Source organism: Haliaeetus albicilla, chromosome 1 (assembly GCF_947461875.1).
Source record: "Haliaeetus albicilla chromosome 1, bHalAlb1.1, whole genome shotgun sequence".
NCBI lineage: Eukaryota > Metazoa > Chordata > Aves > Accipitriformes > Accipitridae > Haliaeetus > Haliaeetus albicilla.
The window spans coordinates 59112335-59138701 of NC_091483.1; the positions used below are offsets into that span (position 1 = coordinate 59112335).

The window sequence follows — 26367 nt, forward strand, 5'->3', positions numbered from 1 at the left end:
TACAGTTGAGGTTAATTCTTCCAAACACATTCCCTAAAAATCACACAAGCCAAGGACAAACACTTACCTTTTTTTTTTTTACTTTTTTTTTTTTTACTTTTTTTTTTTTTAATAGTTGCCTATTATCTCTCCTAATACACTTGACAGATCTTTTATGACTGACAAGGTCAGTACAGTCCCTATTGGATTAGGGGTAAGGAACAGTACAGGGTTATTCACATTACACAGTGAACAAGTACCATTTCCCATGAACCTTGCAGTGAGATAGTATCTGAGAGACTGAAGTAACAAATTATGTCTTTGAAGATCTGTAGGCACAGTCTGAAAAGGAATGGAAGACTTAAATCCAGGTATTGGACTGACAAAGGCTCAAGAGAACAGAAGTGACAGCCTGTCTTTCTTAAAATGGATCATCTGAAGTATATTAGTGGCAGACCAGAGACACCAGCCCCATAACTCTCACTTGCAGAGGACTCCCAAGACAGCTAAGGCCACCAAGCATAAAGTATTTTTCATGAGTAAAGGCAGCTTAGTTTGCCTTTTTATTACCTAAAAGAAAATATGTAATAAATTTGCAGACTGTACTTGTTGTTCTGACCAAGAACAAAAGTAAGGACTTGAAAGTAGATTTCTATTTAAAAGCATGGAGACCTTTGTTGAGAATCTCTCCAAACTTTAAGAATGTATAAACCAAGAACATAAAGAGTTCATTATAAAGACCAATAATCAGTATTTCCTACATGCATAGTAACAATCTAAACATAAACTGCATGAAAGCTTTTTTAAGATAAGAAAATTCAAGTGATTCGTTATTACATTTTTGTTCTGTCGTAATGCAATTCATAGTTTAGAATTAAATGCTTCTATAATGTGAATTCTTATCAAACTTTTATATGCTATTAGATCAGAAAAAAAGCTACAGTCTTTGAAGATATTTGTAACAGAATTTTTAAGAGTAGTGTGAATGGAAGGATCTCATGTGAAGGCACCAAGAAACCAATGTACAGGAGCAGTTACAAGAACAGTTGATACTTATAATCAAGAATACGATCAACAGCAATGATCAACAGTAATCATACTGGTATATATCGAGAAACGTGCTTGAATCAAGACCAGAGAGCCTGTGCTCCAAGGCCAGAGCACACAACACTCATCAGCAGCAGATCTACACTCCAAAACCAGATGGATGGCAAAAAGCATGGCATACCACACCTCATTTATCCCAACCCAAGACAGCCTGTAGCCATAAAGATAGTCAGAATGAGGAAGTAAAGACAGCAGGCAGCAATCTTGCCCAAGATTTATCAAGGATGAAGCAAGCAAGATTCTGAGTCAAAAGTTGACATCTTAATACCTGACTCCTAAAAAGTACAAAAGACGTGTCTAAAAACAGTTCATCACCAATTAAGAGGAATCCAAGGGTCATATGAAGGATTCAAATACTGGTGTTTGCTACAGTCCATGTCACATGAGTGAACCTGGCCAGACCACATGAACACAAACCTTGGTGCTTAGAAGTATGTGGATGCGAGAATGAGATCTATGAGAAAACAAGCATGTGTGATGTGTGACTAAGCACTAAATATCATCTTTCATGAGGTCTGGCACTGAATTTGGTTACACTAGCTTCCTGTATCAGCATCACAACTAGTGAAAGGGAGTTTACTTGTAAGGTGATTCTCAATATAACAATCAGACATGGAACAGTAATTGAGCAAATTAATCAACTCTAGTAGGCAGAATGTTTTTCTTATCACTTACGATTCAGTATTTAAGTACCTCTCCAAAATCAGGCAAAAAGCACAACATTTACATTTACCTGATGTGCATAAAATGCTGCCACAGGCTTCATACCCATGCGATAGGCCTCCCCAGCCTTTTTCAAACATTCCTGTCTCTTTTGCTGGTGACAAAAAGCTTCTGCTCTTAAGTCATCATATTGTGGATACTCAAATTCTTGAAATTTTTCACTCAAAGGATCATCCTCTTCCTTACTTTTTTTTGCCTGTAGGAATTTGCAATGTTGAAGCTAAGTATGCATTGTAGGGTGTTTTCATTAACATAACTTTGGATATGTTAGTAACTACTATTTTCAAAAAATAAAAATACCTTCTTCTCCCGGTTCTTTGCAGCACTGTAGGAAGAAACAATTTCATTTTGCTGAACATTGTCTTGAGCTATAACTGTTTTTACAGGATCTGCCTCCAGAACACAGTTCAGAAACTGTTCGGTTTGTTCTAAAGAGTAGCTGTAAAGGATAAGTAAAATCTGTGACTTTACAAATACATTAATAGCTGCTACATTTATTAAAATGCATATTACAAACCTTGATATTGTTATAGAAATAGATGACAATGGAAATAAAGCATTGGAATGGAGGTTTCCACCTTATTACAGAAAGGCTTGTGGACTCACTGTACTGCATTACTGGCATCAACATACATGCAGTCTTGGTTGATTGAAATGTACTTGAGGAGCACTTGAATATTAAAAAGACAATGAAATACTGAAGTAAATTGCACCCTACCTTAATCAAACAGACATTAGTTTAGAAGTAAACACTGCTTTTGGGGCTGGATAAGTTACTTCATCTTAAATTTCTCTGGTCAGGGTTAGGTAGTACAAATAGTTTAAAAGTAGCTCCATTTTCTGAAACCATTATGCAGGAAAATCCTTGTATTTCCAGTCAAGCTTTGTTATTAAATTTAATGAAATAAGAATAGGACATGAGTTGCCATCAGATTTCTAAGAAGCCCTCCTTCTTCTTTATTCTTCTTGCTGTTCATTAAGCAGACAAGAGGAAGACTGATCAAAAGTAAAGATAGATTTTTGGAAAGGCAACAGTATGAAGATAATTTAGAATGTAAAAAACAAGAGATGGTGAAATGTTTGAGCTATAGAGATGGATGAAGGACGTATTTTAAACATCCCATAAGGAAAGGTTTTGATAACAACCTGGACAAGCAGAAAGACTGACAAGTAGGCATGCAAACCCGTATGGAGAGACATTCAATTGGCCAAGCATGAAAAAGAAGCTTCTCTTGGGGGAAAAAAAAAAAAAGCTCAGTTCTCAGGAACTTGGATTTAAGAAGGTAGCCACATACCCCAGAAATATAATGCAGAAGAGAGAAAGAGAATGTCAGCAGGAAGATATAGAGAGATGGCTCACTCCTTCAGAGCTGCTGTATTAACCAGGAAAGTACTCACAGCTACCATCAGGTGATGGTAGTTTTCCTCTTGGGCAGATGCCATTTTCTGTGAACCCAGTATTACCACCCCCACTAATTTCTCCCACTTAATTTAAACCTCAGCTCTAGAGCAAATATGCAGTTCCACTGACAGTCAGTCAGAGGTCAACAGCCAGAGACATTCTCCCAATGGGATAAACTATCTACTCCCCAAAAAAAGAAACAAGGCTACACATAGAGTTTTTATGTCCTTTTTGCTTTTAAGACCACCTAATTTTGCCTTTAGAGCTATAAAAAACGTGCTAGTTTGGAAAAAGCCATTCTTTAGCAGTATCTTAACTCTAAATATTTAAGACAGTAACTGTGCACTATAGACTGTTACCGAGTACCATTTTTTCGAAGAACTTAAAAGATTTCTTACTTGTTGTCCTTGAAGACATCCATTAAGAAATTTTGATTCATAGTTGGAAACATCTCAAAAAGTTGCTTCTCCTTTAGTTTAGCGGCACAGTCTTTTCTAACCATAGAAGGAACACGATTCTACCCAGAAGACAAAGGAAAAATATTACAAGTTCTTGATTAGAACAAAATATACTAACAGCAGAGCCAATCCAACTTTGCTTAGTTAAGATTTCAAAAAATATCTACTCAGTAGGTATGCACCCACAGCAATGACAACATGCCAATATCAGCCTGCCACACTGATCTGATGAAAATAAAGTAGGGACAGGTGAGTTGTATTATACAACACTGCAGTACTCTGTAATCATTTGAAGTGACTCATCTGGAGCTCCCTCATAACTTGGACAAAGCAACAGGAGGATTTCTTTAGGAGGAATTTAAGTTTTGGAATGCATTCCCTGCTAGTCTATCTAGTCCAATGCTAAGCCTGTGCAAAGTCCACCTCTCTACTCTATATTTATAGAGGGCCTGGGGTTGAAACAACATTTTATTATTAAACAGTGTAAACAAATTTGTTTTGGTGTATAAATATTCATATTTGTGAAGTCATGCTGAGAAGAAAACATAATTATAGCCCAGAATAAATTGGACTGATCATTCCAATGCTCGGGGGGGGGGGGAGGCGGGGGAGAAGTGGTCAAAACAAAGCCAAGCTCCATGAATCCAAACTGAAAATAAAGCTGCGGACATCACAGTTGTTATTATCAGTAAGCCACATACATGCAGTTCAAAGAAAGAATCCACAAGCCATTCTTTCAAAGTACAGGCTAATCCATCCAACTTTCCATACCAGTAGAAACAAAGCTCCTCTTTTTTAGGACAGCTACTTATCAGACACAATTACAAATAAAAATGCCTGTTCTGAACAACTGCCAGGCAGTAGAGGGCAGCATTATGCACACACCGACGAGACACAGTATGGGAACTGTGTGGAAGATACAGAATTAATAAAAATATATTTTAAAATAACTATTTTCTGACAGGTTACAGAAACCTCTTTGAGATTAACCTCAAGTACTTCTTTTAATGTCTCATTTGTTAGGAATGTTGTGGGTTCTCCTTACAAAAAAACCACTAAAATCAATTCAATCTACTTCTAAACAAACAAGGCATGGAGCTAATTAAGAACTTTTTTTGATGTTGCTTTCCCAATAAAAAGTGTGGGAAATCACACTTTGATCTTTGGTTTTAGGTGAGCAATCAAAAAGCAATTCAACCAAACACAAACGCTAACCTGTATAGTGAAATGCACCATGATCTGTTTGTGAACAATCAAAATATTACATTTTAAAATGAGATTTATATTTTTAAATCAGAAACACCTACCACAAGCAAACTCCTGTATCACAGTAATCAACAATACTAATTGGCATGCATTTGTCTCACAAATTCAGGCTGTAATCAGCAGCACAAAGATGAGTCAACAGCTAAGACATATTCTGTTTCATTAACAGTTATGAATTTAAACTGCATTAAAAAATGGTGCCATCCATACCAGATCCTGTTTCTCCTGCATAGCTATTTCTTCCGAAATTATTTGTCTTAGAGAAACTTTCTGAATCTGAGCATTCCAGTGATCCATAAAAGGAAAAATGTCTGATGTTGCTGGTTTTCTAGTCTGTATGTCATTAGATGAGCCTGAAACCCAGCTCATTTTCTTCTTCTGGATTTTACTGTCTGCATTGTGAGGTAACAGCATTTCTGAGTCATCTGTATCTATCTGCTGAATCACAGTAGGACCTTCAAAAGCAATAAAAATGAGGTGACAAAACAATTATTAGCTTATTTATACAAGCAAAGACAAAATAATTAAGATAAGTTTTTCAAACTAGATGGTTTGGGGTTTTTTGAAACAATATTATTAATGCTAAACCAGTAAACAACACACTGTTTTCACCTTCCTCACTTCTATTCTCCAAAGACTGTTTGACTATCTTTGTCTATTTTATAAAACAAGAGTAAAACCATCAGACTCCCTCACCCAATTCTCAAGTACCAAGACATATCTTACAGCTCTAAACTACCTTGCACGTAAGTTAAGTGGGGAGGTTTGTTTGCATTTATAAGAGAATTATTGACTTATTTACACGTTTACCTGCCTTTCCTCTACAACTTAAGGACAGACGCTTAACAATCTGGTTTTACACTTCTATGAGTTAATGCTAACAGCACTGTTTGGTCATTCGCATGGAGAGTTTGCACCCACACAGCAATCCAAGTCTTCACCCAGGTCCCATGCAAGAGAAGTGGGGTTCTGCTGTAGAGGGACATTTCTTCTGGAAGCTGAATGAAAACTAGATTGCCAGAGATGTTAACACTTTTTGAACAAGGACATATATCTTCCTGCTACAATCAATTTCTCTGACAAGGACAACAATGTGTGAATGTTGCATTCCTGACCTCCTTCCCTCACCTGCAGAAATCGTACTCTGCTAGTAATTCTCTGGCCACACCTTTACTTGCCACAGAGATTACATAAATCCTGCCAAACAGCTGTCTGATCCAACCAGAGCTTCTCTTTAAGTTCTCTGAAGTACACAAAATGATACGCTTTTTGCTTGCATCTACCTGGGACTAGTGATTCTGCTTATAATTAACTTCTTTCCCCCCACACACCTCCGTAAGAAAATGGTAAATGGAACCAAGGTCAATAAATAAAAGCTTAGCTTAATAAATGAATCCATCATTTTTCAATAGAGAGAATATTTGCAACCTTACTGACGTTTCAAACAATAAAATATTTTTATAATGAGAATTAAATATTTTTACAGTTAAGAGAAATACGTAACATACCTTCTGCAGACAACTTACGTGATTCATCTCTCTTCTGACGCTTCTAAATAAAAATAGTAAAACCATGAATGTTACAAGTAAGCTATAAATTTTGCAGTGAAACTTCACAAGTGTTAGCTTCTGAGTAAACCAGCTCCAAAATAATGTCTCACAGTATTTCTCAGATTGGATATTTTAAAATAAATATATTTAAGAAAAATAATTACGAAGTGAAGTTTAGAAGACAGAACTATCTCTCCAAAAACACATCGAACTAGAGGAACATGTCCCACTGCTGATTTCATAACCTTAATTAAATAAACCAAACAAAAATTTTGCTAAAAAGCATTCCAAGTTTCATAAGGCTACGAAGGAACAGAGGTTAGAGAACTCTTCTCAATTAATATACATGGAAATATTTTGTATACATTATTATTCATAGAAGAACTCTTCTTATATGTCTAAAAGCCAGTAATGATTTTTGGCCAGTGGAATTTTTGATCAATCTTGTAATGAAATTATGCATTATGATCCTTCTTTTTTAAGAAACTTGGTTTTATGATGAGGCACTCATGCAGTTTCTTCATCCCTTAAAATGTCTTTCAACAGTTCTGATGATTATGACATGTTGATATACTCCACATATTTTACAAACTACTCTTGTATTTTATCATTGTTCTTGCAAAGATACTTACATCTTACACATTTAGACCAAGACATAAGGAGACAAATGATCTGACAAAGCACAAGAATGCCATATTCTCATATCCTAAGCAAGAAATCTACTAACCAGAATAGATTCTTTCCATTTTTCATGAATCACTTTTGCCAAATTCAGATCAATATGAACCACACAATCCTCAACAGTTAGTGATCCTTATGGAAGAAAGAAAATACATTCATTAAAGCATTCTATAAAAATGTATCTAAGCAATTAAAGTACAGTAGCCTAGACATTGATTTGAATTCTAGAGATTTTGCACAAACTGTCATGCCTGAAAAAAACTTCAGCAACTGCCAAGTTAAAAAAAAAAAAAAGAAAAAAAGCATTCCACATAGAATTAATTATCTGGTGTTCAAAAACTCAGAAAGGGTAGGAAAAATTAATTGTATCTTGTTGAAATATGATTACCTGAACAACTACATTTTTCCTCCTTTTTTCCATTTTTCTAGCAGAACCTTCTTTTACAAAGCCACTGTTAATTTACAACCACAGTTTCATTCCTGAAACTGCGATTCCCCCTATTTTATTGCAATCCACATGCAACTGCTTTTATGTAATACAACATACTCGCCACTGCCCAACAGCAGTCACACCCGTCCTTTCAAACACACTGTCCTGGTTTCAGCTGGGACAGAGTTAATTTTCTTTCTAGTAGCTGGTACAGTGCTATGTTTTGGATTCAGTATGAGGAGAATGTTGATAACACACTGATGTACTCAGCAACAACTGAAAAGTGTTTAGACTAAGTCAAAGATTTTTCAGCTTCTCATGCCCAGCCAGCAAGAAGGCTGGAAGGGCGCAAGAAGTTGGGAGGGGACACAGCCAGGGCACCTGACCCAAACTGGCCAAAGGGGTATTCCATACCATGTGATGTCACATCTAGTATATAAACTGGGGGGAGCTGGCCTAGGGGGAATCTCTGTTCAGGAACTAACTGGGCATCGGTCGGCAAGTGGTGAGCAGCTGCATTGTGCATCACTTGTTTTGTATATTCCAATCCTTTTAGTATTATTATTATTGTCATTTTATTATTATCATTATTAGTTTCTTCCTTTCTGTTCTATTAAACTGCTCTTATCTCAACCCATGAGTTTTACCTTTTTCCTTACGATTCTCTCCTCCACCCCACTGGGTGGGGGTGGGGGGAGTGAGTGAGCAGCTGCGTGGTGCTTAGTTGGTGGCTGGGGTTAAACCATGACACACATGAACTCAGAGAAGCAAACTTGGAGTATCCCCTCTAATTCTAAAGGAAATGGCAAGAATTATCGTGGTATCATAATGATACATCTTTTCCCTAAAAAAAAAAAATCTTTGTGGTATTGTTTCTCACCCTTTCAAAAATAAAAAGACCGGAAGTACCTATGTATCAAATAAAAAGGCAGGGCGTATTTCAGACACAATAAAACACCTTTCTGCTAACAAAACCAAACTTTTTTTTGGAGGAGGTAAGCTTGGAAGGCAAAGAGGCCAGCAGTCAAACCAACCAATAAATCAGGTATCCAGGGTTTCACATCAAGTAATCTTCAGGAGGAAAAAAAAAAAAAAAAAGAAAAAAAGAGAGAAAGAAAAACCAAACAAGCTATATATTACTTGTGTTTTCTCTTCTTCTTTTTTCTATCAGTTTAACTTTTGTGATGCACATTCAAGCTGCTTACAGCTTCCTTCATCCTAGTCTCTCAGCAGACTAGTCTGTTTTCATCTTTTAAGTATAGCCGCACTTTATCTTCTCTCTAAACAATTCATCTCTTTCCCCAATTTAACCAACGCCTAAAGCTTTCTTTTTTCCTTTTTTCCTAATCAGTCATAATTTGCATCTTCCTCATCATCTTAATATCCCTTCAGAGTTTGAATATAGGCTCAAAATGCAAATAAGCCAATATATTTTCTTATTAAAGTATTTGCATGTACAAAAAGACAAAGGCAGAAGGTAGCACTACTGCATTTCTATTTTATGCCACGCCTAGTTCAGTTCCATTTTTGCATTAACAACTCAACAGGGAAAAAAGCACAGGCAAAGGAAGAAAGCTTTTCTTACCCAAAGTGAGTTTTTTCATAAAAATACGGATATAATTATGCCCATACCTGCATCAATGCCAACAGGCCCAAATATTTCTTTCAATTGGAGTGCCAGTTCAGGAGGTAATGTTAGTTCTAGGCAATCTATATTGAAGGCTGCACGTGATGCTGGTATAGGGCTTTGTATCTTGACTTTAGCTTCATGCCTGCTCAGAGTTTCGATTTCTTCTTTACTACGTGTCTCCCTGGAACTCCCCTGGGTTTCTTTATCTATCTCTAGTTCTTTATCACTCCTAAGGTCAACCAGAGGTGCATGATCCATTTCTAGTAATAAAGCAGTCACTGTGGAATTCTCTGCATTGCTTTCTGAAGGGTTACTGTCACTTTCGTTATTTAATTCAAATTTAAAATTGGTAGAAGTTGTGTTAGGACCATGAGGCAAAGTCATGGGTATACAGAAACCTGCATCAAGTTGTGAGACTGATGGCTTATTTATAGTTTCTTCAGCAGGACTCTCAGACTCTTCCTGCTTTCCTGAAATGGACAGCTCTATACTGGCTGCTGAGCTGCCTGCATCAGTTCTAGGGGCTGCATCTCCAGAATTTTTCAGTTCCGCTGAATCATTCAGTGAGGCAGCAGTCAATGAGTCAGACACATCAGCATCTGTCACGGTTGCCTTGGTAGCCCTACTTTCTGCAATGCTGAGTGATGAGTTTTTGTCTTCTGAAGGCTCAGAGATATCACCAGTCCCAATTATTTGTGGCATTTGTTCGCAGTCTTTGAGATTCTCACCGTAGTTTGTACTTGCCTTGAAATCAAGGTCTGCAACAACTGGCTCAGCTTCTCTTACTTGAAAGCATTCAGTATCAACATCTTTGCATAACTTTTCATCAGAGTCTAACAGCAGACCTGTGGCCCAGTCTATGTCTTTGTTACATCTTTCATACAGATCTTTCAGAGCTTCAAATGAAACAGATTCAAAGAGCTTACATAGCATATTTAGCTTTTCAGACTCATCAATATTGCTAAGTTCACTCTCTTCCACAAATGTACTTTTATCATATGTAACTCGATAGGGTATTTTTTCCTGAGACTCTGAGACATTATCTACATCTTTGGGTTTGAAGCCATCTAGTCTGCCATGCAATACTTTGGTAGTCTCGGGAAAAAGCATTTTCTTTTCTAATCTCCACAGGAGAGCAAAGTCCTGTGACTCAGTCTGTGAATGGTTACTTTTTTGTCTACATGAGCATATGTCCTGTTTCTCTTCTGCTGAGTTAAGCATAGAGAAGTGTTCCTCTTCTTTGGGATGGGGCAAATTGTTGTTTGTAAAAGTGAGGGCTAATTTGTGATGTTTCCTCATTCTCTTATTTTGCTGAGGTTTTTTCTCACCTACTGCTTCACTAGCTACCGTTTCAGGTTGGTGCATATGCAAACTCTTTGCGTCCGGTTGCTCTGCAGTGTTCACAGGTGTCCCACGAAGCACATCGACAGTCTCAAGAGCACTTCTATTAATGTCACCTTCAGTATTTCTACCTTCATCGGACTGATTTAGACTTGTCTTTCTCATTCTCCTTGACCTTTGTTGTCTCTGTTCTAATGACCCTGAGACAGGCCAATGTCCTATCATTTGCAATTCCAGTGTAACCTTATCTGAACTAACAGAGGAACAGCTAGAGGCTAGATTTTCTTCCTCATGTCCTTTTTCAACAGTACAGGTCCCAGGCAGGCCCACTTGCTCTTTACCTAACTCAGAATGCTGCTGACTGGGAGTTTTACCTTCCTTATCGCTTTTCAGAGAAGATTTTTCTAGTCTTCTAGCTCTTTTGACTCTCTGTCCCATTGTTTGTTCTACAGGCCAGTCACCCAGAAAGTTTAGTAGTTCTGGTTTTCCTGACATGTCAAAAGCTGAACTGCTTGGTTCCACTACATTACTACTTTGTGTTGACTTTGGTTCCATACATATTTCGCCAGATTTTTCAACTTCAGTTTGAACTTCGAGAATGTTGTTATCACTGTGTTCCTCAACTCCTCCTATATGCAAGCACAGAGTCTCTTCAGTTGTGGTCACATCAATCTCGTCCATTTCTGTTCCAGTATTTTCTTCTATTTTTTCTCCCTTTTCTTCTTTCTTCTCCAAGGGCAGTTCTTTTACTACACAATCTGATAAATAAACATTCAAGTCATCTTGAACCATGCCGTTCTCAGAATTGTGTTCCACTGAGTTATGTTCCATTTCTTTTTCCTCTTTCTGAAAATGTTCAGGATCACAGTTAATTTCTAATGTTAGAGAAGTACTGGGAAAAGATTTATCATCTTCAGCTAATTCAAGAGGCTCCGCATCAGAAGCAAAAGGTTTTTCTTCCTTTACATCAGAATGTGCCTCTCTCTTTCTGAAAGACAAATTGTAATGAAAGATAAACCCATTTCAAACATTCTTTAAGCACTTGTGCACATTTTTGGTTTTGGCTTGGCTATTTAGCAGTTTCAAATTACAGACCAGAAACCACCTTTTAGGATACTAATCATCCAACTGGAAAACTCTAGTGAGAGGAAAACAAATTTAAGATGACTTAGCCCTAACCTCAACACTCCTTTCTAAAAAAGGAGGAGCTAAGCAAAGCAGAACTTTCCTTGGTAAGTATCCCTTTTTTACTTCAGCACAGAGCTAAGAATATTTTCTTATGAGTCTATTTTCCACCATTCCCAGCATTTAGTTATGTACTGAAGCACTATGCTGCCAGACATTGCCTCCTTCAGATCAGCAAACCTGGTGAATATGCTTTTATTTAATGATTGTTGCTCTCTCCTGATGGTTCAATGCTACAGAAAGTCTAGAAGTTAACTAGGAGAGGACGTGCCGTTTCTTGTCATAACATTTTTCACAATCAACTACATACCATTAATTATCAGTGCCCACTTCATTTCAAATACATTAAGCATGCAAAAACCAAATGAAATAACTACAATAAAATCTGATTTCCTATAACGCGTATACAGCATTATTCAGATTAGCCACTACAAAATAGTCCTGTATACAACCAACACAAATCTAGACAAGTCTAAGGTAAATATACTCAAGAGCAACTAGATAACTTGTTACTACTGCACGAACCACAAAGACGTCATTTAATACCAACACACAGACTCAGAAATAGTAACTTGCTTGTAGTTGTGACTACGTTCTTCTGAAAAGCATTTTATAGATTTTAAGTGTTTTGTATCTACAACATACATCCAACAGCACATTTCTAAGATAAGAGAAAGTCAATCAAGATTGGCTAATTGAAAAATAACACACATCCATATTGGGAGGTTTTCAAAAAGCATCAGTTAGTTTACTAGATCCCTTGACTGCTCATTTCTAGAAATCCTGAAATTCTTAAAAATTAAGAAAACTATGTAGTGTATTTATTTTTATTATTGAACTAATTTTTCTAATGCATTCACTGTTCAACAGCATTATCCAGGTTCCATTGCTATGAAGTTTGAATTTTTAGCCTTCTCTTTGAGACTACAAAGCTACTAAAAGGATCTAACCTATGGCTTTCCTCCTGACAAGGATCTTCAATCCAGCCAGCAGCTTCTGATTTGTCTGGGACTGAAGAATCCAATATCGAACTAACAGTAAGGCAGTGTTCATACCGTTCCAACATTCTTTTGATCTTTTCTTTAGATACACCATGAATGTTTCGCCTACGATTAAAAAAGAAAAATTTGAAAAAGAAATATTTCAGATTTGTATACTACAATGAGAGAAGAGAATAATTTAGTAAGTTTACAGCAAGGCTAACCAGAGAATTCAGGGGGCCAGGGTGAAAGCTGTGAAACAGCAATTCTTTCCGTATCAGTGCACTAAGGCATTCCAGACAAATTGCTGCTCCACTTGACTTCTCCACCCCACCTGGTGGCCCTGTTCTGCAATAGGATGTTTTGCTCAATACTGAAGTCTAAAACTGTACCAATAACACATAGTCTTCAAGTAAGTATCAGAAACACACCATATCAGATCTTGACAGTGATGCAGGGTATCAAACTGGGTATGGAAGATTTCTGAATTCAGTCTTCCTTTTCTGGTTTTGCTAATCTAAGAACTCCTTGAGCCTTGAGGAAAACCTTTTCACTTATTATTTGGACACCCTTTGGCTAGAAATTTTCACTGACTCTGTTACAACACCAACTAGCGATGTGCTCTGCAGCAGTTCAACCCAAAACAAGTGAATCCTGCCAAGGATGGCAAAACAGAAATCGAGGGTACAGGAGAAAATATTTAAGTTCTATTTTAGGAAAGAAAATAATCTTCCTTGCCTTGCTTGAAAAGTGGCCAACCTTAAGCTAAGCATGCAAATTCAGATGACAACAGATATTATGAAATCACAAAATAATTTATATGTTGAAAGGGACTTCTGGAGGTCACATAGTCCAACCTCCTACTTACAGCTTGTACAGAGCTTTGTCTTGCCAAATTTTTAATATCCCCAATGACTGAAAGTCTACAAACTCTCTGGGCAAACTCTTTCAGTGCCTGACCTCAAATTAAGTTTGGGGTTTTTTTTATGTAATCAAAATTTCCCAAGTTCCAACTTGCTTACGTGTGTTTTGTCCTATCCCTGCACAATTCTCAGAAGAGATCTTTTTAGTCTTCTCTGTAACCTCTCAAAAGTTAGCTGAAGACAACAATACGATCCTTCCTTAACATTCTCCTCCTAAAGCTAAACAAACTACTGTTGCTCAATTAGGTATCATCTGCAAATCTGCTGAGAGTGCACTCTGCCCCAGCATCCAAGTCATAAAAAGGACATCAAATAGCAGCAGCCCTAGTATTATTCATCCTAGAGGGTCTCAGCCTCCTCTTGGACTCTGAACCACTATCCTAGAGGGCATCTGCCTCCTCTTGGACTCTGAACCACTGATCATACCCTTTGAACCTGGCATCCAGCCAATCTTCTATCTACCTTATTCACTTACATAGGGTTTATGTCTTGCCTATTTTGGCTCGAAGTAATGGCTCTATGACTATGTGGAAGGTCCTGCTAAAGCAGAGGTAAACAACAATGGTGATACACAGGGGTTTGTCACTCTCAGGCCATGAGGTGTTGATTGCCTTAAACTCAGTGACAGCAGAAACAATTCAAGTAAGGCAACAGACCAGCTGGATGCAAACCCAGCCCCAACTTGACATCATTCTGCAACCTCAGGAACTCAAAGGAGCAGCCACTGTACCTTAAATGCAAAAGAATTGCAATCATGAAAACATTACAAAATATCTATTGCTAACAGTATCTTTTGTATGTAATTAAAGTGACAGAAAAAAAAATATCTTGTAATACATATAAAATCCCATAAAAGTTAGCATTGTAGAAGAAAAATTATTAAAAAGCTACTTATTATCACAAAAATCTTGACTGATATCTTGCTACTTCACTAGCTATTGTACTAAGCGATACCTTTTTAAAAATCATACTTTATAGACTGTGAAAGGTATACAATCTAATATGAAATTCTCCTTTACATTCTTACCTTTCAAGTTCTTTTGGTTTAAACTTCCACCAAGTGTCTGGTTCTCGGAACATGACTTTGTATTTGAACTGCTGAGCCTGAATAGAACAGATATAAAACAGAACAAGCCACATCAGCCATTTCTTATTTCTATGAAAAAGCATACATGTATAGCCTGCTTCTTTAAAGCTGTTTTTTGTATTTTTCAAAGACAATTAAACATTTGAAATAACATGCTTTTGTTCAGTGTTTCACTTCTGATAGTACAAATGGAGATTTTTGAAAACATGTATAGGGACCTTTTACTGTAAAATTAAATGTGTGCCATGATCACAGAAAAAAAAAAAAATCACTGTATCATCCCTTTAAATGTTCTAACTCCTCTGAGTCAAGACTGCAGAATATCAGGTATAACATGCACATGTCTACACAGCCTCTCCAAGACATCAGAAAAGCTCACTGCTTACATTCAGAGCTGATCAGATGCGAGCCAGTTCCAAAACAAGCAATTCAGTTACATTGACACAGCTACTGTGGACAGTCTTCCTGCCATATGGGAAACTTGGGCAGGCTGCAACTAAATGGTCCTTATATGGTCTAGTCTCATCATGACAGAACATGAGCCCCAAACCTAATCAGGAGAAACACTGCAAGTACTGTGCCATACCGTCCCATTCCTGTTTTCAGAAAAAATTCTTGTCACCTTACCAAACCCTGCACTTGCTGGAAGAACTTTTATTGTATCTTTATTTCAGCATACAGCAGAATCAAGGACTTAATTTGTGAAGAACTGTTAATCTGACAACTGTTAATAAATGCAAAGATAATGAAATAAAAATTTTATTAATAAAAATTATCTGTGTTAAGTCCCACTGTTCACTAATCCATTACCACATGCGGCATATGTAGATTATCTGCTCAAAAACTGTCAGTTTTATGTACTACACTCTCTGATGTGTTTCTATACCATGGTAAGAGAAATCCCAGATCTACTTTATAGTATTTCTTCCGATGTATTATTTCTGTTAATCAGAACCAAGTTTATAAAATAATGCAGTTCTGTAAGCGTAAAAAAAACTATTAAAACTACGAACCAAAATGGTGAATGATCAACAGCAAAGTAAGAGCTAGAGTCTAAATGTGCTGATGCTTATTTAGAAACTATTAAGTGAAAAGGTGAGAAGCTCCAGAAAACTGGAATACGAGAAACCTATAACAGAGTTCACCAAGTTATTTAGATCATTAAATATAACTGTGGAAGTTAAATGTAGATTGCATTTACTTAGTACTAAATAAAAGCAGTTCATTTTCAGTCACTAAATAAAAGCACTACACTACTAACATAAAACAGTGCAGGTGCATTATTTTGATTACTTCAATAAAAATTAAGTAAACCTGCGTAACTTCAAGCAAGCTAGCAACATTTGATAACTCTAACCCTCCAACTGATTAGCTGGTATCTGCCTCTATGTCACATTTAGGATGAAACTATGACTGAGTTTTCAAGTTTCATGGAGCAGCAAACATCAATCATTAATTAGTGCTGATTATATTTTAAATTTAGCTTATAATTTTACCGATCATATAAAACAGGAACAGAATTTAGTTTCCTCAACAATATTTATTTTTGCTCCCAACTGCAAAGCACTTGGCTTTGTCACTTGGAAACTAGGCCAGGTCAATACTCAGACGCACACAGAATATGACACTGGGTAATATGATTCCACGTAACACTTTTTTGACTCCAGACTTTGTTGTGGAATAACAGCTAGACTGAGAAAGACAATTTCATTTTGAAACATATGTTGCCGCCATGCTGGTCAATAATCCCTTTTCACATTGATCAAACTGTAGTACTAACCAAAGCAACGTAAGGCTTCATCTCCCATGCTTGTATGTTTGTGTTGTCTATTATTATAGGAGAGATTCTCATTTCAAATGCTTCTTTGGCTGAAAGACACACATGTACAAAAGAATGTGGTATAGTTAATTTCATTATAATAGGGTTGACACGTAATATTTATACTAATTCTCTAAATTTGTGGTATTTTTTTAAGTAGATAATCCATAATGATTAACCACTGTGTAAAGAACTCTTGCTACAGCTTGATCTGTTACAAGGCCCTCTTTTATTTTAGAAATCCCCCCCTCACATGTAAAGCTACTCAGATATGGCATTATTCTTTTGCATTAACGTATGTATGATAATCAAGGAATGAAAATGCAGATGTAAAATGCACCAAGATGACTAATCAATCAGTAAATTAAACTAAAAAAAAAAAAACTACATGATCACCTTAAAGTGGACTTCTTTGTTGCATACAAAATTCTTGGCTTTATAACAGTCTTAAGATTAGTCCACTCTGTAAACTGTATAAAATATGAAAAATCAAAAGAATTATTGTAATTTAAATACACAGTAATGAAATGTTTAGAATCACTAGCTTTGAGATACAGCACCATGTTTCTGTAGCTATGTTACAATGCATCTGAACAATCAAAGTTATTGTTGAATCACACATTCCTTATGAACTCATTTCTCCACTGGTTAGAAATTTGACAGTAGAAAAGTGATCATGGTTCAAATTTAGCAAAAAAAGGCTTAAAAAGAGTTGTTCTATGGTGAGCTTAGTGGGAGCCACTATCAAAAAATACACCGATTATGGAAAGAAAAACAAAAATCATTTATTCTGTCTTGCTCTTATAATTTTAAATTTGCGAACAATGTAGTGCTCAAGAGAAAAAAAATAATCAAGAGCAGGAAAATATCTGTGTAAGTGTTATTTGTATCAATATCCTCATTACTTATTGCATATGCATATATAATGGCTCATCTCAGAAGAAATATTTCTGGAAGATGGTACAGATTACCACTCCAGAAATTGGACAAAACCCAAAATACATACCATGACAAAATCTGGGGACCAAAGAATCTTTTGACAAAGACACTGGCCTTTTTAATTGCAAAACACACAATGGGCAGATGACTTCAAGTTTGTGCTCATATTCTTTTTCCACACACATATTAAAAAATACTTCTATGATGGGATAAATGCTTGTCCTACGACACAGGCATTACAAGACAGGCAGCTTTTTAAATGGCACACAAGCATTGAACTGTAAACGAGCAAGCTAATCCCTTATTTATTTCTCACCTCGTTTCCTGTTCCAGTCATGTGCTTCCCCTAAGCAATCGGCATCATAATGGTATTGTCCATGTTTATAAAAGTAATCATCAGTACTAAGAATGATTCCACCTGGGTTATCCTCAAGCAAAGTCCTGTGAAAGATCAAGAAGTAAATAGCTTTTCCCCCTTCTCCTCCCCAGCCCTGATATCCGCTAGCACACATCTGTGTATTTAGTCTCTTGCACAAAACCAAGATTATTTGGAATGGAAGCAGCAAATTTAGGTAAGGCAGGGGGGAAATCACCCTCCAGGCAAAGACGATCTATAATAACTTCCCTCCTTTTCCAAAGGCTGAGGATATCCAGGGGAAAGAGCTGACAGAGGCTCCCTACAAGTCTCATTTCAAAACAACAAGCAGGTATTTTTCCATCTACATCTAGTGACATACTTTTACACTGACAAAACCACGTACAGTCTTAATTGCATCAAATACTTCCGGTGCCAGCCAAAGGAGTCTAAGCTCAATCTAGGCTTTTGGAGAGTTAGAAAAGAAATCAAGAATTCAACCCAAGAAACTCCACACATACTACTTACACAAAAGAATTCCAACAGTGGAAAGGGAATTTCTGCCTATAAAGAGCTGGCATATTTGCATTGATGTTGTTAGAACGAAACACCTGAAATGAACAGGGACTAGAAGAACACAGCTGATCTAATCCTACTGCAATGACCCTCTCCTGACCTAAACTCCTTTGGCCAGTGAGAGAACTTAAAGCTAACCCCTCCTATTTCAATTTCCACTACAGGTCAAGGAGCTGCAAGCAACTCAGCTCTCTGCAATTACTATTACTCATCATGCTGCATGTACCATGTAGCTGGCAATTAGGGTATAAGCATAACTATTTACAAATGTCTGAAAATTGTCTCTGCCTGCACTAAATCCTGTACACAGTTAAGTAGTTTCTTTTAGAGTTTTATAAGCTCACAATATAGATGTTCTACCTTGCCAAATATGATTTTCCTGATCCTGGAACACCTCTGAGAAGAACAAGTACTTGACCTATAAGGTGCATCTTTTTTCTCATCATGTGACAAACAGGTGGCTGCTGTGCTTGCGAGAGGTTCAATTTTGAGTTTCTATCTTGATTTCCCCATACCTTCAGAGAAGGGTTGTTATCCCAGGCATTTGAAACCACTGGAGAGGGAAAAAAAAGTCCTTTTTCCAAAGTCCTATAGTCTGAAACAGGTCTCCACTGCCCTGGACTGACAGCCACAGGAGTTACAAAGCTGTGACTTCCACTGGACGGATAAAACACAGGAGCCATGAGATTCCAGTGTTGTTGAGGCTGACATGATGGTGTAGAAAAATTTAAGTTATAACCCTGCTGAGTTTGCTGCAAATCTGCAGGTTTTGGTGTTTTGAAACTGGATGTTTCAAGAGAGACATACACCTCTGGAAGAGAAGTGCTCTGGTGGCTGTTAAAGGCAGTCACTGCCTCTTTGTGCTGTTCCAGGCACCTTGAATTAGGATTTCCAGTGACAGCTACTCCAAGTTCCAGAGGTCTTTGGGAGGACTCACCAGAAACAGCAGTCACATTTTTTTGATCCAAACCAGTATCTTGTGTCTGATCAGAATTTCCACATGATATTTCTCCATTCAATTGTTTATAAACTTCTGAAGCTACATCATGTTGAACATGCATTTCTGACAAATCAGAATCTTCTGGTATCTGTGCAAAAGTGTCTGATGCAGCTGGTGAGCTTGTCTGGAAGCTCAGCTGACTCGCTGGTGGCTGAGAACAGCAGCAGTTTTCTAAAACTTCATCATTTGTCCCTGCTTGCTGTGGAAAAAGTAGGACATTGCAACCTGAATCAGATTTTTCCTGCTCAGGAAATTCATTAAAGCCATCATGTTCCACAGAGTGCTTGGGTACTATTTGGTCATTTGCAGAATTAGGCAATTCATCAGTCAAGCTGTATCTCTGAAAGGCATTTTCTATTAAGGAATCCAGTTCTTCAGTCAGCTGCACATCAGGTGACAGGGCCTTTTCTTTTTCTTCTTCAGAATTCCTTTGTTCTGCAGTACTTTCCCCCATTCTTCCATCTGCAGCAGATCTTTGCTGATTAACAAGAGCTAGTGATGATGCTACTGAATCAAAACCCAAGGTTTTTGAAGATGCTACTCCTTTAGCGTGGGTGGAGAGCTCTAGCAGATAATCCATAGCGTTTTCTACTGTTGAATAAGGTAAAGAGAATAAAGCATGGTCAACTGAACAAACACAAGTTGATCTGAATGCAATTTTTTTACTTGAAGGAGGATTTATCACAGCTAAGGAGACAAGCAAAAGACAGTTCACCAATTAATCTTTTAACATGCCTTCTGCAACCCCCTTGATCTGTTTCTTGTTAGAGGTAAAGGCAGAACTCAATACAGACATATTGCAAAAGAATAACCTAATAAGCATAAAAATTACTAAGGAAATAGTGTCTAAAAATTATTAAGTTTAACTGGAAAAAATATCAGAACTGTGTGTTTAAATGGGTACTTACTTCTAACCTATCACCTACAGGCAAAATAATGTAAAATTAACTGAAAAACACTACTGAGGACTAAAAAGATAAAAGTATGCAAAATATGTTTATTATGGCTAGGCCCAATTGAAAATGTCATATCTAATATAGCCTGAAAAATCCAGTATCTGCATTAATTATTTGTAAAGCCACTAAATGCAGTATAGGTTGCCTGTGATCAACATGAACAAACTGAAAACCTGGCACAAGCATCATCTGAGCCCTAAAACTAAGCTTCTGTTTTCCTGAAAAACAGCGTAGCAAAAAGTCTATGTCCATTAAAGTCCAACTCTTTCTGCACATTAAATAAAACCTTCCTTGTCCTTCCATCTTTCTCTACTGTATGAGAACAACTTACTATTACTCATACGAAAAGATGCTAATCTTTCCATTTTTAAACCATTCCTAATAGTACAACATGAACTCAGCATGTTTACTGAATTCTCCAATAAGCTTCTAGATAAATCTGTTATTTTGATAAAGGTAATCTTATTAAGAGTTCAAAGCATGCATCAGTAATTCCATCAATTTCAATTTTAAAAGGAACAACAATCATAGCAACAAACGTGAGAGAGCTATTAAGTTATAAACTCCGTACAATTTAAGTAAGATAAAAACATCAATAAAAGTAGACCTTTTAATGACTACCTAGCTTTTATACATATAAAAAAAAAAAAACAAACTCTGCCTTCTTTGCAAATATTCTTGGAAAAATCTCAGCTAATCACATCTGATCACATGAATAGAGATTGATTAAAATGCTCCATATACGACTTATTCCCCTGCCAAATAACTCCTCAGATGCTGCTACCCAGCATCTCATCCACTACTTTTATTAAAAGTGAATGAGCTTGTATATAGAAGAATTTCAAAACTACGAAAGCACGTGAAGGACTGGGCAGACATGAAAATAGAGAGGTGGGTACGTGGCTTGGCAGAATACAGGGGAAGAAACACAGTCCAAGTGAGGCTGCAGAGAATTCAACACAACAAACAGAATTTATCCTGCGAAAACTAATCCTCAGTGGAGATGACAAGATGACAGTGCAAAACAGAAAGTATAACAGAAGCTCAATTCAAGTATTTAAGGAAAAGCAAACGCTGCCAGGACCACATACAGCGTACTGCTGTCTTAATTGTGATCTAGAACATAAAATATCCCTCCTGCAGAAACAGTTTATGCACCTAGCAGATGTGGCACAGAAACTAATTGGAAAAAACAGATTCGCCTCACGACTCTATCACCACCTGCTCTGTGTCACAGAATAAGCCACTTAAACTGTACCTCCATTTATGCAGCACATTGCTACTGCAAATTACCAGCCTCACAGAAACATCAAACTTAAAGAATCTTGCATGGAAAGAGCTATAAAATCTCAAAATATTATGATTCACCTACTCATTAAAAGCTAAACTCACAAATACGCTTGCAACACCCACACGAACCTAGTTAAGATCTGTCTGCATATGGAACAAAACTGTAATGCCAACTGTACATTATTTACCTTTAAAATCACATTCAGACAGAACCATATAAACCACACTAGGATCTAGGTCAGAAAACATCTCTGACATGCTGTTGAAGAGCTCTTCCTTATTGACACTATGCACTGCTTGTGACATTGAGCGGCTTGGGTCCCCTTGGGATACAGCAACAGCAGTTCTGTCAGAATTGCCATTCTTCCGAGAAGGACTCCCACCAGTTTTCCTTCTCCGTGGCATTTTGTTTTCTAAAAATCAGCTTGCTTTTCGTTTTAGTTTGTTCACATGAGGCTGACAGCACCAAGCTCAGAAATCACAAAAAACCTCTCGTAACTGGTATACGCATAACAGAAATAGCAGACCTGGAAAAAAGAGGACAGAGAAATTTTAATAAAATACACAGTCACATTTCCATCTCTCCTATTTAGATAGCTAAAAGATAAAAAAAATACGTAAGCATCCACGAAACCATTTTCTAGAAGGCTGCCTTTCTTCTTTTCAAATGGCTGACAGCTAAACAGAAGCCGCCTTTTCCAACTAACTAGGTATTGAATCTGTGTCTGGAAGAGAAAACAAGTAAAATAGAGTTTAAAAGAAAAATCCAGAAAAGCAAAGGAAGCAATGCAAGGCAGCCAGTTGACAAATATTCCTTTGCTAACACCTACTAATGACCAGTTAACATTATGGAACTCTTATATTCTGTTAAAATTCAGAAATTTTGCTCCTTTTACAAAAGTACTGGAAAATATAACAGACATCTCCCAATCTTCCAGACGTCCTTCATGACTTCCCCCCCGTTTTTTTTAAGAGTAAACAGTTGGGGCTCTTCAATGTTCAAACACTGGCATAGGTTGCCCAAAGAGGTTGTAGAGTCTCCAACCATGCAGATTCTCAGAAGCTGACCGAACACGGCCCTGAGCAACCTGCCTTGGGTGACCCTACTTGAGCAGGTGGGTTGAACCAGATGACATCCAGAAGCACCTTCCAACCTCAGCCTGCGTGGTTTTTTTTTAATTTTTAAACACATTTTACAGCTTTATAAGCCATAAAGCAAGAAGAGGCTTCTGTCCACCCACACACACACTTCTGCCATAAAGCCTTTGAATAAGCCTAGTTAAAACATTATGGCATCTATAATAACTGCAATTACTGCATTAATTTTGTATAGGAAAGTGATTATTAGTTGAAGTACAAGCATAGAGTATGGCGTGGTCTCACTTTTTTCTTTATATCAAATAACATCAAAGCTCTGTTGTGTTCTAGTGACGCTCATAATTAATTTATAATTTTTACAAATAATTATTCAGAAGACTAGCAAACCTTGGTAAGGCTGAGAATCTGAAGTTAATTACAGCAAAGAGTCACTATTTAGCGATAACAGTTACTGAGTAGGCCATAAAATACCTTTTTCTATATAAAGATTATTTTGTCAGTGATGACCAATTCAACATGTGCAAATAAAGCAATGACAGTACTTCCAAGTTCACTTAGTCCTTCCCTCCCTGGATCATTGGCACACAAATGGCAATGCCAAATAAGTGCCAGATTTGGACAGCACTTCTCCATTATTCTCTAGCAATCTCTTCCAGCAACCAAGAGAACTTATCATTTAGAAGAGGGTGGACTCCTACATTCCCAAGTCATAGAAATTTATGTAAGAAAAACAGACAACTCCAGAATCCTGGGAGTTTCTACCATATGTATAGGGACCTTAGACAGTCAAACGAGACGGACGTCTGAAACAATGAAGAGGTCAAGGAAGTCTGGAATGCACAACAAGGAAAACAATACACAGGAAAAGGAAGAGGCAGACTTCCAAAAATAAAGGAGAAATTACAGTGGAAGATGCTAGTTAACCAGACTGAGCTGGGACAATTGCAGCTGTTTTTTTCATTACACTTTTTTTGGTTCATCTCTCCAATTAGCCATGCTTACACCATTCTTTACTGTCATGGAAAAGTATTCAAGGAAAACAATTTAAAAAAAAAGTTACAGCAAGTCATGTTTTTCAAACTTGTATTTCTAATTTATTCATTCTCCAGCCAGTAAAACAGGTTGAGACCTAACTTCACACAATGTGTCAGTGCTAAAAAATGGGACTGCTCCTCACTAAAACAGGTTCAGTGACAAAGATCCTGCAAGGGAGAAAGGTACTCCTGCACCTTTACATTACTCAGCACCAAGAGACTTTAAGCAGAACACTCCAAGTGTTGTCAATGTTTTAATCCAACTCTCTTATAATGATTAGTCCTGTAAGAAACTGCTGCTGAAAAACATGCTCTGTAGCTAGGACTGTTAACAATCAGTTGCCTTACATTGGGAAGTGAATAGCCTATATTGAAGTATTTCCTGCATTAGGCTGTGTATCCCACTATGTATTAGGATGCCTTACTCCAATGACCTAACGAAGTCACACAGTTTGCATGAATCTCAATCAGCGAACTTACAGTACATTGCTTCAGGATTACTGAGGCCTAAACTGTTTATCACAATTAATCACAGAAGGGAAAAAGACATCAGTCACCTCTGAACTTACACACAGGTCAAAACTTCGGTGACTCCCACTACATCCACGTATGCCAAGGCAATGCACAGATCCACATTTTGTCCCATCTCTCCATCTAAAGTCTTAGTAAAATTCTAGAAATTGTTAAACCTACCAAAAGATAGATCAGCATTGCCCAGGATTTCATTTAAATAAGGTATTTACCACGGCCAGTATTGCAGACATATTTTGACAGAATCTCCTTTGTTTACAATATTTCCAGTGGAATTCCTGGACAGATTCCTGGGCAATACCTTCTGTTGATATTACCAAGCACAATAAAAGTATATAAAAATAGGTGCCTGTGCACATACAAAGCATGCTGTACTGTATTACATAAGAGATAACACTAACAGCTCAACTGAAAGGAATAATTTTCTCTTGCTTTTAAGAGCATGCCCTGAACTTTACAGAGGATTTTATCTACGGACTTGCCTTTTCAGATATTCAAGTTTCTCTTCTTGAAAATTAGTTTACTAGGAGAGGGGAAATAATTTTGAATAACCCAATAGCCAGACTTGCAGGTCAGCTATATCCATTGGTTCTGGATAACATAACATGAATCAGTCTGTAGTTTGCTGTGGATGAGGGGGTCCGTCCGTCCCCCCCCCCCAAGATGAAAATGGAGTTGTAATAACATAATGATTTAGAAGAGCAGGGCTGTGCTGAACACACTGAAAGGGAATTCTAGACAATTAGCCAGAGGCTGCAATATACTCAGAGGTTCACTAGTCAGTTCTGGGTACTGCCATTCGACACACATCCAATTAGAGCAAACAGCTGTTTCATTTCAGCACTGATGAAAAACAATACTCCTGTGGCAGTCTCAACTTCACCTTTAAAAACAAAGCAAAACAAAATCCACAGCACCTTCCTCACTCATAGTTCTTCAGAAATATACATCTCCTGACATTAAGGATCTCCTCCCAGTGTAATTCAACTACCAAAAACATATGTACAAAAATCTGCCTGTATGAAAATTACCTTCCAAATTAAGCAATCTTACAAATAAAAGAGATATTAAGATACTGGCATTCCCTACAAAATAACATAATTTTCAAACTCTACCAGCCTAGAAGAGAAAAAGTAAACTTGTCAGGTCAGGGTGCTTTAACATCATCATCTTTCTAGCTGGCCAGAGTTTATTTCTGATGGTAGATTACGAGCCTCAGGTGTTGCCTGTTCCAGTACTGCTACCCCTAAGGAGCTGGATGGATGCATCACAGACATTCTGTAGGCACAGGCACACGTAGCCAGAGATCAGCATCCATTACAGGCAAGCCAGTCACTACAGAAACAGGCAGGCACCAATGTAATCAACCCAATGCAACACATTTTTCTTTTCTGTTTGACAGACAGAACAATGAAATGTAGAGAAGTGGCCGACCTGGCACAGGAAGAGGATGGACCAAGATCTCAAGTCTCAATCCCAGCATCTTACTAAGAACGTTCAACTTTCCTTTCCAGTGAAAGGAAAACCAATTGTTTCATAAACTGGATCTAAGAATGTATTTATAATTCCCTAAGGGAAAGAAAGAAAATGACCAGTGTTTCCAATAAATACAAAGTGTCTATCAGTTATACAGAAGAGGAAAAATATGCAATTTCTACCCCCCACCATTTTTTGCACTCAAAACCTAAACTGATAAACTAACTGATGAAGCATTACAGTCTTAGGAAAATATATAAGAAAATTCTTCCATAAAGCATGGAGTGAATTTAAATCACCGTAGTTACTGCAAAGGAATTCCCTTGCAGACACATGTTCAAAAAGATTCCATTTTATTTTCATTAATACAATTGTCCATAGAAGAAATTAATCCAAAATAGCAGGAGTATAATAGTCATCCTGGTCAGACTCCTCACATTAAGGGGAAAAAAAATGTAAAAAAACCCAAAAACACCTCCAGTTTCCAACAGAGGTAAAGCAAATTGTAACTTTACTTTAACTTAATTGTAAGTTGTCCTTAGAAAAATGCA

At 37.2% G+C, this 26367-nt stretch overlaps 1 protein-coding gene across 7 annotated transcripts in view; it reads right to left on the bottom strand.

Annotated features, from left to right (window-relative positions):
* Nucleotides 1-26367, bottom strand: part of N4BP2 (NEDD4 binding protein 2) — a 44099-nt gene that overhangs the window by 8282 nt on the left and 9450 nt on the right. For 3 of the 7 annotated variants that reach the window (XM_069791342.1, XM_069791347.1, XM_069791355.1), the window contains 13 exons: nucleotides 21866-22204; nucleotides 18792-20022; nucleotides 17817-17941; nucleotides 16523-16611; nucleotides 14683-14759; nucleotides 12703-12858; nucleotides 9229-11555; nucleotides 7213-7298; nucleotides 6444-6486; nucleotides 5146-5390; nucleotides 3610-3728; nucleotides 2110-2248; nucleotides 1820-2029 (listed from right to left, as the gene is read on the bottom strand). In XM_069791342.1, the coding sequence (XP_069647443.1) occupies nucleotides 1820-2029; nucleotides 2110-2248; nucleotides 3610-3728; nucleotides 5146-5390; nucleotides 6444-6486; nucleotides 7213-7298; nucleotides 9229-11555; nucleotides 12703-12858; nucleotides 14683-14759; nucleotides 16523-16611; nucleotides 17817-17941; nucleotides 18792-20022; nucleotides 21866-22082 (5064 nt within the window). In that variant the 5' untranslated portion in view covers nucleotides 22083-22204. The remainder of the gene's footprint in view (nucleotides 1-1819; nucleotides 2030-2109; nucleotides 2249-3609; nucleotides 3729-5145; nucleotides 5391-6443; nucleotides 6487-7212; nucleotides 7299-9228; nucleotides 11556-12702; nucleotides 12859-14682; nucleotides 14760-16522; nucleotides 16612-17816; nucleotides 17942-18791; nucleotides 20023-21865; nucleotides 22205-26367) is intronic. The other 4 variants (XM_069791364.1, XM_069791382.1, XM_069791372.1 and 1 more) reach the window with 4 other exon arrangements.